Source organism: Hyperolius riggenbachi, chromosome 7 (assembly GCF_040937935.1).
Source record: "Hyperolius riggenbachi isolate aHypRig1 chromosome 7, aHypRig1.pri, whole genome shotgun sequence".
Classification (NCBI taxonomy): domain Eukaryota; kingdom Metazoa; phylum Chordata; class Amphibia; order Anura; family Hyperoliidae; genus Hyperolius; species Hyperolius riggenbachi.
In genome coordinates, this window is record NC_090652.1 from 218,613,911 (window position 1) to 218,630,887 (window position 16,977).

Consider the following 16,977-nt stretch of genomic DNA (forward strand, 5'->3'; position numbering starts at 1 on the left):
CACAGTACGATTTTCCGACCCAATCGTTTTTTTCTGCTCGATTCTCTTATCTTCGCTCGTTTTTCTTTTCCATTCACTTCTATGAGAAATAGAGAGCAGAATCGATCGGGAGTAATATCGGACAAGAGGGATTTTATCAATCGGATGCATTTATCGACGGAAAATCGTACAGTATGTACCCAGCATTAGACCTGGAACCCACTAGGAACGCTTTTCTAAGCGCATTGTGATTTGAAAAGCTCTTGCTAATGTAACGCTATTGGTGTGACCCTAGTAGAGTGATGTGATTTTATAAAAATCCCCATAGCATTGCATTAGCAAGAGCTTTTGCAAATCACTAGCGCTTAGAAAAGGCTGCTAGTGGGTTTGAGCCCTGTAGCATGTATGAGCATATCGCCAGTTACCAGGCAGTACCTTCCAAATTTGGTCTAGGAAGGACAAATGATTGTACCCACTCTGCAAATGTATGCAGCTTGGTATTGGGCTAATCAAAATCATCAGCAACTGTATTAGATTATTCCAAACATAGGGAGAGCATAAAAACTCTGTACAGATACTATCCTGGCCCATCGCTGCAAGGCGACAGAGCCGCCCACTATGTCATGACACTGACCAAGATGCCCACAACACATACCCCTGAAGAATGGACAACTCACTTGCTGCCTAATATACCCCACCTCTTAGCAGGTGCTACTGCAACAAGAAAATCATATTCACATAAATGTGTCAGTGGTTTTAATGTTGTAATGTGGCTTTTACAAGTGTAGTGCCAGTGACTCATTTGTGAAGCTGCTCCTGGAAATGGTTGGGGCATGAGGGGGAGCAAAAAGCCACAAGACTGACTTGCAGGATTAATCTCAATACCATTTTAACAGGCATAACTCCATATATGAAACAAAATTACATAAACTTGTCTCTTATTTACTTTGACTCTTTGCCATGATATCCCAATGATAAGTGTGTGGTTTGTGGAAAGTGATTCTGGGTGAGAAATAGTGCACATCTGTTAAAGCGGACCTGAACACAGAACTTCCTCTCTGCTCTAAAATATAAGCAACAGCATAATAACCTTCAAAGAAAAACATTTCTTTGTTACAGCTGTTACAAATCATGCAATAAATCTGCAGTGTTTCTTCTTCCTGCTTTCATGGCAGCAGGCATAAGGTTAACATCCTGTGTTTACAAATTGGCGCCTGTGCAGAAGCATGGACCCGATCAGGTTAGGTTTTTTCGCCACAGCCCAAGCGGGTTTGTCCTATTGCGCAGGCGCAGTGTGTCCCTGCTTCGGGGGACACAGTACTGGAACAGCCTGGCAGAGGATGGGGGAAGCCTCGAGAGCGGACCTGGAGGCTTTCCCCTCCTGAGGTAAGTGTATAGATTTGTACATCATAAACCTCACAGGCTTGCTTTAGGACTTTCAGGCAATAAGTCCAGTATTAAAACTATTAAATATTGAAAATAAATGCAACAGCATACAGCATTCATGTACAATGGGCACTTTCTGCAGTGGTGGTCCTTTAAGCAAGCGCAAAAGAGAAATGTCAATATGCAGAGTCCTGTAACCCATATACTGTATCTATATCAGGCCATCCAAATGTCACACATCGTTATTGCTATTTACACTGTCTTATTTATTGGAGCTTACAGCATATTCATCGTGTTGCTCTATCTAAGGAAGAAGAGAAATTTAAAAGGTCAAGTGTTATTCAGAATATGTCATTGAGGAAATATAAAATCATAATGCATTATATGACTTGCGTTAATTGATTACATTTACACAATATGGAACTCTCCACCCAACCAGTATGGGAAAACCATAAACTGCACATATTATGAAGTAGTTTATCTGTATAACATATCTGAAGGACAAAGGACCTTTAAAGGACAAAAGTTTCTTGCAGGTGATGCTAATACATGGCAGCACCTGTGTAGTAATTCCACACATCAAAGTGGATTTAAAGAGACACTGAAGCGAAAAAAAAAATATGATATAGTGAATTGGTTGTGTACTATGAATAATTACTAGAAGATTAGCAGCAAAGAAAATATTCTCATACTTTTATTTTCAGGTATATAGTGTTTTTTTCTAACATTGCATCATTCTATAATATGTGCAGATTACACAACACTCAGCATTCAAAATGAGTCTTTCAGAGCAGTCTGTGAAGTAATGACCTCTCCTCTAGCAGAGAAAAAGTAAACCGTTACCTTACAGTTGAGATAATAAAAGTCAGATAACAGCCCTCTCCACGACTAACTTAGTCAGAGAGCTTAATAGCTTTTTTGCATAGAGATAACAACTGGAGTTTCTCAACTCTTCCTGTACTGGAAACAATTAGACTGATGTATCTGATCTTAATGTTTTATTTCTTAGCTGTACTACACATACAAATCATATCATCATTTTTTTTTTGCTTCAGTGTCTCTTTAAAAGTAACCGCTCCTTAGAAATTACCCAAGTTGAAACGTCTGAATAATAATGCAGTTGCACTGATTTTCTCTCGCTTTCAGAAGTCTCCAACAGGCCCAGATTTGTGAAGCTAGCAGTCAGGTCTCTTCCTTGTCCACAGTTCCTAATGCTGGGAAATGAATTCTAGAAATGTACCGTATATCCCCTCCTGTTCAACACAGTAAACAGTATAGAAGACTTATATTTACAAACTATGAATAATGGGTGCCTTTTCAGAGCTGCTATGTCCACACCTATCATTGGAAAGGGTTCATATGAACTTTATTGCTGGGTCATTGTCCTTGAGAAGAAAGTAGTGCTTTCACAGATCTCATCTGCTTGAGGCTGGATTTGCAAAGAAGGACAAGGAGTGGCAGCTCCTTTCACAAACCTAGACCTACTGCAACACACACGGAGTAAAGCCAATGTAACTGCATTATTGTTGAGCTTCTCAATTATGAGCTATTTTTCACTAGGGCTAATGGCAAAAAAACATAGCTGCCCTTTATACTTTGACCAGGTGATGATATATACTCACCCTCTTTATGTCTGTTATGGCACTGACTGAGCTGGGGTATTTAAAGTAGTCGGCAAGCATGGAGATGAGGTGGTCTGTGATGCTGGCAATCCTCTGCAGCTCCACATCTGGCTCTATCAGGTAAGCTAATGTTTCTGCCCCTTCCACTCTTTCCTCTAGAAGGCGCTCTTTGTTACACATTCTAACCAAGCAGGGGAGTGTCTGCAACAGAAGCATACAGGGCAGTAAGAAAAAAGTTTTCTTTGAAAAGGTTTTACACACAAAGTGTCTATGAATAAAGAATAAAATTAAGAAATAGTAAAATAATCATATTTTTTTTTTGACTGCATGTATTATGTTAAGAAAATCAAGTAGTGCCATATAAAATATTGGGCATATTGCTGGACAACATGTCAGTTTTAAATAGCTTCCGCCTGTTACAGGACAAGCTACTATCAGTGGTGTAGCAAAGGAGCTGTGGGCCCCCGATGCAAGTTTTACATTGGGGCCCCCCCAAGCACTCTATACATAACAATTGATACGGGGCACAAAAACCTACCAATGGCAACTACAGTGTCTGAGGTGCAAGAAGGTACTATTCAAAGTATCTATAGAAGTCATTATTATGAGCACAGGACCAATAAAGGGCAAATATTCCAGTTGAGGGAGGGCCCCTCTGGCCCAAGGGCTCTGATGCAGTCACAACCTCTGCACCCCCTATTGCTACGCCCCTGGCTACTATACATAATAGAAATACATTCAGTTGTGGGCCTTCACAGCCTTCTCACAATTTATAACAGAAGCTTGTGTTTGCTCAGAAATTGATGTGCAGCAGTAACACCTTTGAATTGCAGATAGAGAATGACAAATCATCAAGAGCATACAGCATTTTAGTATGTTAATTGCACCACTGATTTTAACTGATTACAATTCCATTTTAACTACTACTGCATAATGACTGATTATCTCTGAAAAAAAAGACTATTTGAAGTTATACTGCTGAAAATCTAATGATCAATGTTTGAAAATAGTCCTCCAGCCCCAGATTAAAACAAATTATTTAAAAAGCAGCTAACAGCATGCCAAGAGGAGATATATTAGGTTTGTATATTGCTTTACAGCTGTTGGTGGAATTAGCAGTCCATTTCTGAATGCTACACTCTTACAAGGCAAGAATGTAGGATTTAGTTTTTTTCATTTCTTTTTGCAGTAGATTGTGTAGCGATTATGATTTAAAGAGTTAACACGGTTATTTGGCAAAAAAATGTTACACAAACTACCCAAACCCTGATCAAAAGTTTACATACCCTGGTGATTTGGCCAGATAACATGCACACAACTTCACATAAGCGGGTTTCAATGGCTATTAAAGCTAACCATCTTCACTTGTGTTTGCTTGTAATACGTGGGTGTGTATAAATGGTCAGTGAGTTTTGGACTCCTGACAGACCCTTGCATCTTTCATCCAGTGCTTTTTGGATTCAAAATCATGGGAAAAGTAAATGTCAAAGCATCTGCAGGAAAAGGTAGTTCAACTCTATAAAAAGAGGAGTGGAAAAAAATCCAAGGAACTGAAAATGTCAATAAGCAGTGTTCAAAAAAAGCACAGACAGAGGCCTCAAACCTTTTGGCACAAAGTCATTTGGAATAATGAGACTATAATTGAACTTTTTGGCCACAACCTTAAATGACACATTTGTAGAGGAGTCAACAAGACCTATAAAGAAAGGTGCACCAATCCTACTGTGAAACATGGTGGTTGATCACTGATGTTTTGGGGATGTGTGAGCTACAAAGGCACAGGAAATGTGGTCAGAATTGATGGAAATATGCATGCAGTAAGTTATCAATAATATTGGAGGAAAATTTCTCTCATCAGCCAGGAAGCTGAGTATGGTACGGACGTATACATTCCAACATGACAATGATCCAAAACACAAGACCAAGCTGGCCTGTCATTGGCTACAGCGACATAAACCAGAAGAGAGAGAAAAAGCTTTGTGTTATAATTCATATTCGCTAAAAAATAGTTTGAGGAAATCTGCAAAACTAAAAAAACAGCCCTTGGGGGGTATACAGGATCTTCTCAAAAAATTAGCATATTGTCATAAAGTTCATTATTTTCTGTAATGTACTGATAAACATTAGACTTTCATATATTTTAGATTCAAATACACACAACTGAAGTAGTTTAAGCCTTTTATTGTTTTAATATTGATGATTTTGTCATACAGCTCATGAAAACCCAAAATTCCTATCTCAAAAAATTAGCATATTTCATCCGGCCAATAAAAGAAAAGTGTTTTTAAAACAAAAAAAAGTCAACCTTCAAATAATTATGTTCAGTTATGCACTCAATACGTGGTCGGGAATCCTTTTGCAGAAATGACTGCTTCAATGCGGCGTGGCATGGAGGCAATCAGCCTGTGGCACTGCTCAGGTGTTATGGAGGCCCAGGATGCTTCGATAGCGGCCTTAAGCTCATCCAGAGTGTTGGGTCTTGCGTCTCTCAACTTTCTCTTCCCAATATCCCACAGATTCTCTATGGGGTTCAGGTCAGGAGAGTTGGCAGGCCAATTGAGCACAGTGATACCATGGTCAGTAAACCATTTACCAGTAGTTTTGGCACTGCGAGCAGGTGCCAGGTCATGCTGAAAAATAAAATCTTCATCTCCATAAAGCTTTTCAGCAGATGGAAGCATGAAGTGCTCCAAAATCTCCTGATAGCTAGCTGCATTGACCCTGCCCTTGATGAAACACAATGGACCAACACCAGCAGCTGACATGGCACCCCAGACTATCACTGACTGTGGGTACTTGACACTGGACTTCAGGCATTTTGGCATTTCCCTCTCCCCAGTCTTCCTCCAGACTCTGGCACCTTAATTTCCGAATGACATGTAAAAGTTGCTTTCATCCGAAAAAAGTACTTTGGACCACTGAGCAACAGTCCAGTGCTGCTTTTCTGTAGCCCAGGTCAGGCGCTTCTGCCGCTGTTTCTGGTTCAAAAGTGGGTTCATGCTTCCATCTACTGAAAAGCTTTATGGAGATGAAGATTTCATTTTTCAGCACGATCTGGCACCTGCTCACATTGCCAAAACTACTGGTAAATGGTTTACTGACCATGGTATACCTGTGCTCAATTGGCCTGCCAACTCTCCTGACCTGAACCCCATAGAGAATCTGTGGGATATTGTGAAGAGAAAGTTGAGAGACGCAAGACCCAACACTTTGGATGAGCTTAAGGCCGCTATCGAAGCATCCTGGGCCTCCATAACACCTGAGCAGTGCCACAGGCTGATTGCCTCCATGCCACGCCGCATTGAAGCAGTCATTTCTGCAAAAGGATCCCCGACCAAGTATTGAGTGCATAACTAAACATAATTATTTGAAGGTTGACTTTTTTTGTTTTAAAAACACTTTTCTTTTATTGGTCGGATGAAATATGCTATTTTTTTGAGATAGGACATTTGTGTCTTCATGAGCTGTATGCCAAAATCATCAATATTAAAACAATAAAAGGCTTGAACTATTTCAGTTGTGTGTATTTGAATCTAAAATATATGAAAGTCTAATGTTTATCAGTACATTACAGAAAATAATGAACTTTTTCACAATATGCTAATTTTTTGAGAAGATCCTGTATACCTTCGGAGGGGGAAGCCTCTGGGTCCTAATGAGGATTCGTCGTCCTCTTTTTCCCTCCAGTATCAAGCGCTGGCAGCCCCTAAAAAAATCAGCTGACAAGCTCGTCGGTGATGGCACAGGCACAGTAGTGGCTGCAATATTTACCTTCCACACTCCAGCGCAGTAGCGGCTTTTCAAAGGGCTCCGGCAGAAATAGAACCAGATCGAGTCAGCTCTACTGCACACCAAGAGTCACCTGCGCAGTAGAGTGGACCCAATTGGGCTTGGCTATTTCCACCGGAGCTCATGGGAAAACCGCTACTGCACTTGCGCAGGAGTGTAGAAGTTAAACATTTACATCTTTCACTGTTCGGGGCCTGCCAGCGTTGGATCCTGGAGGGTGAAAAGAACGGGGGAAGCCTCATTACGATTCAGAGGCTTCCCCCTCCTGGGGTAAGTATCCCCCAGGGCTGTTCTAATCCCTACTATAGCCATAGTCTAATGCCCCATCATAGTCAAAAGCCAGTTTTGTCAGTTATGGTAACTTTTTTAGTATGTTTTTGCGATGTAAAAAAAATCAGAGTGCCTGGAGGAAATCTAAAAAACACAGGGAGAATATATAAACGCCATACAGATAGTATCCTGGCCCAGATTTCAATTGAAAATGCAGGCACAACCAGTATTCTAACCAACACTTTAACAACTTCATCATATCCATACTTGAACCATGTATACGGGAAATAAGATACTCCTGCAACCTGAAAATTACTTTGTAAGTACCGCTTACTTTCAAGACGATGCAGTTGTCATCTGTCCGAATAGAGCCTGCTCGACACATATACGTTAAGCTGCAAGAAAGAAGAACTGTAAGCATTTTCTAACTTGTACTCCTATTAACTGCAAACCAAGCCTTTGCATGATCTGCTCAGCTTTCACAGTTCATAAATAAAGCATAATGAATTTGTACTTACATAGTGATGAGCATTTCTGAATAACAATGACCATAATTAATACCACACATGGTGGACTGGCAGCAAACACTACATTTACAACTCAACCAGTTTGTTTATGGCTTTTAAATCTGAAAAGCTAAAATTGAACATCAGCCAAAACATTTTTGGGGGTTTTAGAGAGAATGTAAACTGTTTCTGTCAGCTTCCTTTCCCATTCTTACTTGCTGATTGTGTCTTGCAGTGATTTCCCCTTCTTCCCGTCCCAGTGAATATTAGTAGAGACACAGAAAGGAAGATGTACAGTATTCCAAAATGTAAAGACTGCCACTGGACAGGGCATGCAGTTAAAGCTCCTAAAGGAATGCTTGCTTTGGTGTGCGTCTGTGATAAAGAATGGATGGAAATCACCCAAAGCAGTCGACACTGAACAGCAGGGAATACAAGGTAGCTTAAATATTTCTGTAATGGATTTCAGAATCAGAATAGATTTGTATTCACCAAGTCTGGAAATATTGGGATTTGTACAAGCAATTATTATTGGCACAGACAGAACAGCAGACAAACAGGGACAAAAGATGCCTATATGGGAACACATGTACAAATTACAATTTAAAGAGAACCCGAGGTGTGTTTAAAGAATGTTATCTGCATACAGAGGCTGGATCTGCCTATACAGCCCAGCCTCTGTTGCTATCCCAAACCCCACTAAGGTCCCCCTGCACTCTGCAATCCCTCATAAATCACAGCCGTGCTGTGAGGCTGTGTTTACATCTGTAGTGTCAGTCTCAGCTGCTCCCCCGCCTCCTTCATAGCTCCGGTCCCTGCCCCCGTCCCTTCCCTCCAATCAGCAGGGAGGGAAGGGATTCAGGCAGGGACTGGAGTTCTGCAGGAGGCGGGGAGAGCAGCAGACTGACACTATAGAGATAAACACAGCCAGCTCTGACAAGCTGCTTGTCAGCAGCGTGGCTGTGATTTATGAGGGATTGCAGAGTGCAGGAGGACCTTAGGGGGGTTTGAGATAGCAACAGAGGCTGGGCTGTATAGGCAGATCCAGCCTCTGTATGCAGATAATATTCTTCAAACCCACCTCGGGTTCTCTTTAAGGTTCAAAGTGTAGGATGCTGAGTACATTATACACTCACCTAAAGGATTATTAGGAACACCATACTAATACAGTGTTTGACCCCCTTTCGCCTTCAGAACTGCCTTAATTGTACGTGGCATTGATTCAACAAGGTGCTGAAAGCATTCTTTAGAAATGTTGGCCCATATTGATAGGATAGCATCTTGCAGTTGATGGAGATTTGTGGGATGCACATCCAGGGCACGAAGCTTCCATTCCATCACATCCCAAAGATTGCTCTATTGGGTTGAGATCTGGTGACTGTGGGGCCATTTTAGTACAGTAAAATCATTGTCATGTTCAAGAAACCAATTTGTACCAGAGGATGGGTACATGGTGGTCATGAAGGGATGGACATGGTCAGAAACAATGCTCAGGTAGCCCGTGGCATTTAAACAATGCCCAATTGGCACTAAGGGGCCTAAAGTGTGCCAAGAAAACATCCCCAACACCATTACACCACCACCAGTCTGCACAGTGGTAACAAGGCATGGTGAATCCATATTCTCATTCTGTTTATGCCAAATTCTGACTCTATCGAGACTCATCCCACCAGGCAACATTTTTCCAGTCTTCAACTGTCCAATTTTAGTGAGCTCGTGCAAATTGTAGCCTCTTTTTCCTAGTTGTAGTGGAGATGAGTGGTACTCGGTGGGGTCTTCTGTAGAGATGTTGCGAACTGTTCGCTCGGCGAACATCTCTGGGGCTTTTACTACTTCCGGGTCGCTCTGACCCGGAGTAGTACGCCTGCGATGCCCGGCGAAGCGCGTCCTAGATCGCGCTCCTGTTGCCGGGCACTCTCTGCGCATGTGCGTGACGTCGTTCATGACGTCACGCACATGCGCAGAGAGTGCCCGGCAACAGGTGCGCGATCTAGGACGCGCTTCGCTGGGCAGCGCAGGCGTACTACTCCGGGTCAGAGCGACCCGGAAGTAGTAAAAGCCCCATGTATCCAGAGATGTTCGCCGGCGAACGGTTCGGGAACCGTTCGCTACATCTCTAGTCTTCTGCTGTTGTAGCGCATCCGCCTCAAGGTTGTGCGTGCTGTGGCTTCACAAATGCTTTGCTGCATACCTAGTTTGTAACGAGTGGTTATTTCAGTCAACGTTGCTCTTCTATCAGCTTGAATAAGTCGGCCTATTCTTCTCTGACCTCTAGAATCAACAAGGCATTTTCGCCCACAGGACTGCCGCATACTGGATGTTTTTCCCTTTTCACACCATTCTTTGTAAACCCTAGAAATGGTTGCGAGTGAAAATCCCAGTAACTGAGCAGATTGTGAAATACTCAGACCGGCCCATCTGGCACCAACAACCATGCCACGCTCAAAATTGCTTAAATCACCTTTCTTTCCCATTCTGACATTCAGCTTGGAGTTCAGGAGATTATCTTGACCAGGACCACACCCCTAAATGCATTGAAGCAACTGCCATGTGATTGGTTGATTAGAGAACTGCATTAATGAAAAATTTAACAAGTGTTCCTAATAATCCTTCAGGTGAGTGTATGTTACATAGTAGTGGGGATTGCTGAAATGCATGGGGTGTAAGTTTAGGGCCAGAAGAGCTTGTGGGAAGAAAGAAGTTCCTGTGCCTGGAAGTCCTGGTGGAGATGGTCCTGAAGTGGGAGTAGGTTGAGGTAGCAGTTGCCGTGGTAGGAGGAGTCTACTGCAATGCTGATAGCTCTGGCTTGCAGTCTGGAGAAGTACGAGGTCTACAGATGGGAGGGGGGACCCAATTATCTTTTCAGTGGTTTTGATGACTCTCTGAAGCTTGAGCTTGTGTCTGGTGGAGGCACCCGCATACCATACAATGATGGGGAGCAGAGAATCAACTGAATGGTGGAGGAGTAGAATAGAGTAAGGAGGGCGTGTGACATCCTGAACTTTTTTTTAGCTGTGTAGGAAGAACATTAGTGCTTTAAAATTTATGGACACTTTTTCATTTTCAATATAGCTATATAGTCAGACCGACCAGCGTGTGTACATAGCTGTACAGACAGTGTGACATGACTGTAGCGTCTGTTAAGAACTACAGAATATTTCAGTGATATATAAATGCATAATGGTAATAATACCCCAATCTCCTCCTCCTCCGTCTAATCTTGCAACCGACCATTAGAGAGAAACGGAAAGTGTCAAGAAATAGGAGCTTTAGTGCTGGTTCACACGGGCGTCTGCCCCGCGTTTACCGCCAGCGTTAAGTGAATGGGAGCGTTTGTGCCAGGCTTTTACTGGCATTCATGCAAATACGGAGTTCGGATCCCAATTTTCCCTGACGTTCGAGGCGACCTTGGACGCTACATGTAGCATCCTGGGGCGGTTAAACACCACAGCTAATGTTTCCCTATGGGGAAAAAATGCTGACCGCAACTGAAAGCCGCTGAAAGCCTGAATGCAACACCACCGAAATCCGGCAAACGCCCGTGTGAACCAGCCCTAAAGCATGACATAGTCCCAATTTTTTTGGGGAGTTGTTCAACAGACCACTGTTTGACACTTTTGGCACAATGGACCAGTATACGCAATTTCCACTATTGTTTATATGATCAATCATAGAAATGAAATTTAATATGAAAATATTTGAAAATGAAACAGAATATTCACAAAACAGTATTTCATGTTAATGGTTTTGTTTTCATTTACCATTTCGCTGCTGTCAGTTGCATTTCTATTGGCTTGTCCCGTTGTAACATTTTTACAAAGATTTGTGGTAATAGTTCCCCATCAACCAATACTGAAAGACAAATGAAACCGATTGTTTAAAGTGTAACTGTCGGGCATAAAATAAAAAATCAATTATTTATTTTTATCTGGTAAACAAGTGATAAGGATGCTAACCAGGCAATCCAAAAGCTAAAATCACTATTACTTTTCTTGTTGATAAATGAGCATTCCCCAGTTTACCTGACTTATTTGGTACACACAAAATTTGGTACACAAAAAGGAAGTTGCAGGGCATGCTGGGTTGTCCTTTTTTGCTTCTCTATTTCCCCTCAGACTTAATGCAGCGTGATTGGCTGAAGCCTCTTTCTCTCCTGTTTTCCCCTCCCACACCTCTGTTCCTCTCTGATTGGTCAATATTTCTAATGCTGAGACAATGCACTTTCTATAGTGCAGAGCGGGCAAATCAGGCAGAGGAGAGTGGGGCCGGAAATGACATCACGATTGGCTTTAAAATGGCCTCACTTAAAATGGGAAATGCTAAGAAGGATTTTCTTCTTTTTTACTGTATAAAAATCACTAAAATCAAAATGTGAACAGTGCAATACATAAGTTATGTAAGTAGAGCATGTATTTATCTACTTATATATGTGTTGATTTTTTTTTCTGAGATAGTATGGCTGACAGCTCCTCTTTAAGCATATACCCGAGCTTTAAACAATTGCTTCAATTTTACGCATCAGTTTTGCAGCCTGAAACATGTCCACAGACCACTTAAGAGTGTATGGATAGTGTCCTATCTGTAAAAAAATCTTAAATATTTTCTATTACTAAAAATCCTTAAAGCACATGTGAAGTTAGGGGGGATATGGAGGCTGTCATATTTATTTACTTTTAAACAATACAGATTGCCTGGCTGTCCTGGTCATTCTCTGTCTCCAATACTTTAAGCCATATACCCTGAACAAACATTCCAATCAGGTGTTTCTGACTGAGGCCTGACTGTATTAGTCGCATGCTTGTTTCAGGTGTGTCACTACTCCAGCCAAAGAGATCAGTACTGGCAGAAATTAAATATGGCTGCCTCCATATCCCCCTCAGTTAAGGTGTACTTTAATGCATGATCTCTGCAGACCTCTGTCTGGTCACCATACACATTGATTTTGCTGTTCAATTCATTGCCCTGACATGTCCGATAAATTGAATTTTTAACATTTTTTCCCCAAAATCAATAGATACTATTGACTGGATAGGACTGAACATAAGCACTGATCAGGGTGGGGCAGAAGCAATGGTTGATCGACGAGACATAGTGTTGCTCTGCATCGTACAGTGCAAAGTTGCAGTTCGATTGATTTTCAATAGGATATCTGCGGATTCCTCTCTGATTAGATTTTGCCCAGAGAGGAATAGATTGTTACCCCTTGTGGAAAAAACAAATCTATAAGGGCCTTTCTGCAGCACGCAGCCAAATCTTTACAGCCATGCATGGCACAGCTTGGCGATTGAATGTTGCATCACGTGTTGACTCCGGCAGGATGACACGGAAGCGCTTAGACTAAACGAGATGGCGGCAAACCACCAGATCAAGCACGATGTTTGCGCAAATGATGGTAAACAACGGGAACAAGCACTGTCCAACACTTGAATGTACAGCCTTTCAGCAATGAGCACTATGGCCCTCAATAAACCCCCATGTGCATCGGCCCTATAGCTTATTCTGGATACCCAGAGGTGCATTCCTGATAGGATTCAGAACAAGTCTAATCTCCTTTAGAGGCTTAGCAGCCAAGGGATGTGTAAATGAAACATCAGCATGCTTTTAAAAATGGGCCAACATCAAGAGAAAGGAAAGAAGAACAAAATACACTGCAACATCCAAAATAAAAAGTACCGTATATGTACTCACCATTTGCAAGGGTCATTGATACTTGGGGATTGTCAAATGCTAAAACTGAAAAGCATTTTAATGCTTGCATGCGTACCTGAGATGAAAAAGAAAAATGAACTGGTAACTATATGATTAAATGAATAAAACATTGTCTTACTACATTTTATAAAACACGCACTAAGGAGTGGTGTTGGCGTCCCTATTTATGTTCAGGTGGAATTGGACGCAAATCATGCAGTTTGCTGTATAGAAGTTGAAAAGCCAAATAATTGTCCTTCATTTCAGTGTCCCGCTTATTAATTATGTGCCTACAATTTATATGGATGTTTTATCTGCATGTACAGTATCACACAACAGTGAGTACAACTCTCACATTTTTGTAAATATTTGATTATATACTTTCATGTGAAAAAACACTGAAGATATGACGCTTTGATACAATGCTGAGTAGTCAGTGTACAGCTTGAATAACAGTATGAATATGCTGTCCCATCAAAATAACTCACACAGCCATAGATGTATAAACTGCTGGCAACAAAAGTTGTTAATGTCAAAATTGTGCGCAAAGGGTCAATATTGTGTGTGCCCAACGTTATTTTCCATCACTGCCTTTACTCTCTTGGGCATGGAGTTCACTAGAGCTACAGTCTGCCTCACGAATCCTCTTCCACAGCTCCATGATGAAGCTGGTGGATGTTAGAGACTTTGCGCTCCTCCACTTACCGTTTGAGGTTACCCACAGAAACGCAATACGGTTTAGATCTGGAGACATGCCTCGCCAGCAAGACAGTGGTTGTCGTGGAAGTCTGTTCTCTGCTTCAGTAGGTCACAGTACATATTGCCATTCATGGCTCCCTCAATGAACTGTAGCTCTCCAGTGTTGGCAGTACTCACGCAGCTTCAAACGATAACATTCCCACCTCCAAGTTTGACTGTAGGCAAGACAAGTAATCCATGTCCTTAGCCCTTTGTCACACAGTGGGTTGGCACCTCCAAAGATAAAGCTCTTTTACAAGTAAAACATAGCTTTTTGATTGGTATGGATTAAAAATCTAAATCAAATAAAGAGCTATGTTTTACTTGTAAAAGGAGGTTTATCTTTGGAGGTGCCAACCCACTCTGTGGATTGCTTTTTCACTGTCTGAGGGGTACTAAAGGACGGCCGGGTCTGGGCACTCCACCTTCCTAATTGCATGGGTGCTGATCATACAAGAATCTTGGCGGTTTGTCTTCAGAAAACTGTTTGGGGCTTTCTGCTGCACCATCTTTAGAAGAGGCTTCCTACTGGGACAACAGCGATGCAGACCAGTGTGATGTAGTACCGTATGTGGCTTTCGGCCTGAGCACTGACAGGCTACCCCCATTCCTTCACTCTGCCACAGTGCTGCTAGCACTCATATGTCTATTTGCAACAGACAACCTCTGATATGAGGCTGGGTACGTACACTCAACTTCTTGGGTCGGACCATGATTCAGCATGTTATGAGTGGCACCTGTCCTCTTAAACTGCTGTATGGTCTTGGCCACCATGCTGCAGCTCAGTTTCAGGGTTTTGGCAATCTTCTAGTAGCCTAGGCCATCTTTATGTAAAGCAACAATTATTTTTTTTTAAAGAGAACCTGTACTGAGTAAAATTATTTAAAATAAACACGAGATAACTTCAAATGAACATTACAGAGTTACCTTGCCATCAGTTCCTCTCAGAAGCACACCATTTTTTTCTGACAATGATCCCTTCCAGTTCTGACAACATTTTGTCAGAATTGAAATATATCAGTTGCTGTCAGTAAAATATCAGTTGCTGTCAGTTATAGCTGAGAGTAAAACTGTTGTACCAGGTAATGTCCATGTTTCCCTATGGCTCAAGTGGGCAATGTTACAGTTTAACTGTGTGCTGACCAGAAAGCGGTTATGGGGGTAATGGCCATTTTCAAAATGGAGGATGGGGAATTCCCTTGGTCACAGTGGACAAACCAGACGTGGGAAAGGAAAAAGAGATTGAGGAGTAGATTACACGAGTGGTAAGTATGACTTGTGTATGTTTATTTTGACTTTAATTTTCAGTTCAGGTTTTCTTTAAGTTCCCCTGAGAGTTCTCTGCCATGAGGTGCCATGTTGAACTTCCCATGACCAGTTTGAGAGAGTGCGATAGCAAGAACAGCAAATTTAACGAACCTGTTTCCCCATTCACACCTGAGACCTTGTAATACTTATGTGTAACTTGTGTAACTGCTGTCAGTTACACTTAGGGGTGTACTCACTATTGTTGCCAGTGGTTTAGACATGAATGGCTCTATGTTATTTTGATGTAACAACAAATGTACACAAGCTGTACACTGACTACTTTACATTGTATCAAAGTATCAAATCCTCAGTGTTGTCCCATGAACGGATATAATAAAATATTTACAAAAATGCAATACCGCATTTACGGTTCACATAATTAGTATGTACATATTTCATTAGTAGAACACTGAATTAAATTAAATTTGGCTCTTCAGAACTTCTGTATAGAATGCCCCATAGACATGTAGATACAAACACTACTAAAGAACTGCTGCTTTTGATCTAAGGTATACGTTCTATAATAAATACTGCTTATGTCAATGTGCAGAAATGCATGCAGACTTACCAAATATCCCCCATCACCCATGTTATAAAAACAACACTAACCCCATTTTGTAACATTGAGAATATAAAGCAGTACATAGGGGTTTCTGTAAGCCAGATGACTGCTACATTGTGCTGGCATGTGCCTCAAGTAGGGATGGCCAATGAGATCCCAAGAATTTCAATTGATGCAAATTTTATCCATAGCAATAGCTACTGCATTTGCTGCCTGATAAATATAATTAGGTGGCTCAGATATTAGCAGAGGGCAAGTTTAGCAGAGGGCAAGTTTAGCGTCAAAGAGATCTGTGAGGATTGGGCCGGGGAAGGGGATGGGTTGGTTAGAGCAAGGCATCGATAAAAAGAGGATTTAAGTGACAAAAATATCATTAAAGTGAACCTTAAGCCAGAAAAAAAATGAGTTTTACTCACCTGGGGCTTCTACCAGCCCCCTGCAGCAGTCCTGTGCCCTCGCAGCCACTCACTAATCCTCTGGTTCCCCGCTGCCAGCTAGTTTCGTTTTTGCCGACAGGCCCGTCAGGACTGGCCACACGTATCTTTCTCCGCATTCCCGACTGTAATTAGCGCTATTGCGAGACGCAACGCGTACAAAAATATGCACGCATTGCGGTCCGCAATAGTGCTAATTACAGTCGGGAATGCGGAAAAAGATACGCGTGGGCAGTCCTGACGGGCCTGTCGGCAAAAACGAAACTAGCTGGCAGCGGGGGGCCAGAGGATTAGTGAGTGGCTGCGAGGGCACAGGACTGCTGCAGGGGGCTGGTAGAAGCCCCAGGTGAGTAAAACTCATTTTTTCTGGCTTAAGTGTCCCTTTAACAATGACAGATATTCTGCTATTGTGTTACCCATTGCCAACAGTAGAATATTGGTAATTTTACAGATATTTTGCTAGCACCTTCCCCCGATGCCAAAATTACCACGGCACCTTTTTTAGATGTACGCAAAAACTAGGAAATAAACCAGTTGCTGAGATCCTAAATCCTGCGCACATTGTACCAACCATTATTATATAGGAGAGAACAGAGGCGCCGAAAGGATAAAAGGGGTTTTAAATGAGCTTAAAAGGCAAAAATTTGGTAGTTAGAGGAGGCAGTGGTGGACTTACCTCCTCCAAGCAGACACAA

At 41.9% G+C, this 16,977-nt stretch overlaps 1 protein-coding gene across 4 annotated transcripts in view; it reads right to left on the minus strand.

Moving 5' to 3' along the window:
* ARMC8 (armadillo repeat containing 8) overlaps positions 1 to 16,977 on the minus strand; it is a 182,587-nt gene that overhangs the window by 107,002 nt on the left and 58,608 nt on the right. For 2 of the 4 annotated variants that reach the window (XM_068245237.1, XM_068245235.1), the window contains exons 8-12: positions 13,241 to 13,316; positions 11,314 to 11,404; positions 7,381 to 7,441; positions 2,988 to 3,188; positions 1,646 to 1,669 (exon numbers count right to left, since the gene is read on the minus strand). In XM_068245237.1, the coding sequence (XP_068101338.1) occupies positions 1,646 to 1,669; positions 2,988 to 3,188; positions 7,381 to 7,441; positions 11,314 to 11,404; positions 13,241 to 13,316 (453 nt within the window). The remainder of the gene's footprint in view (positions 1 to 1,645; positions 1,670 to 2,987; positions 3,189 to 7,380; positions 7,442 to 11,313; positions 11,405 to 13,240; positions 13,317 to 16,977) is intronic. The other 2 variants (XM_068245238.1, XM_068245236.1) reach the window with 1 other exon arrangement.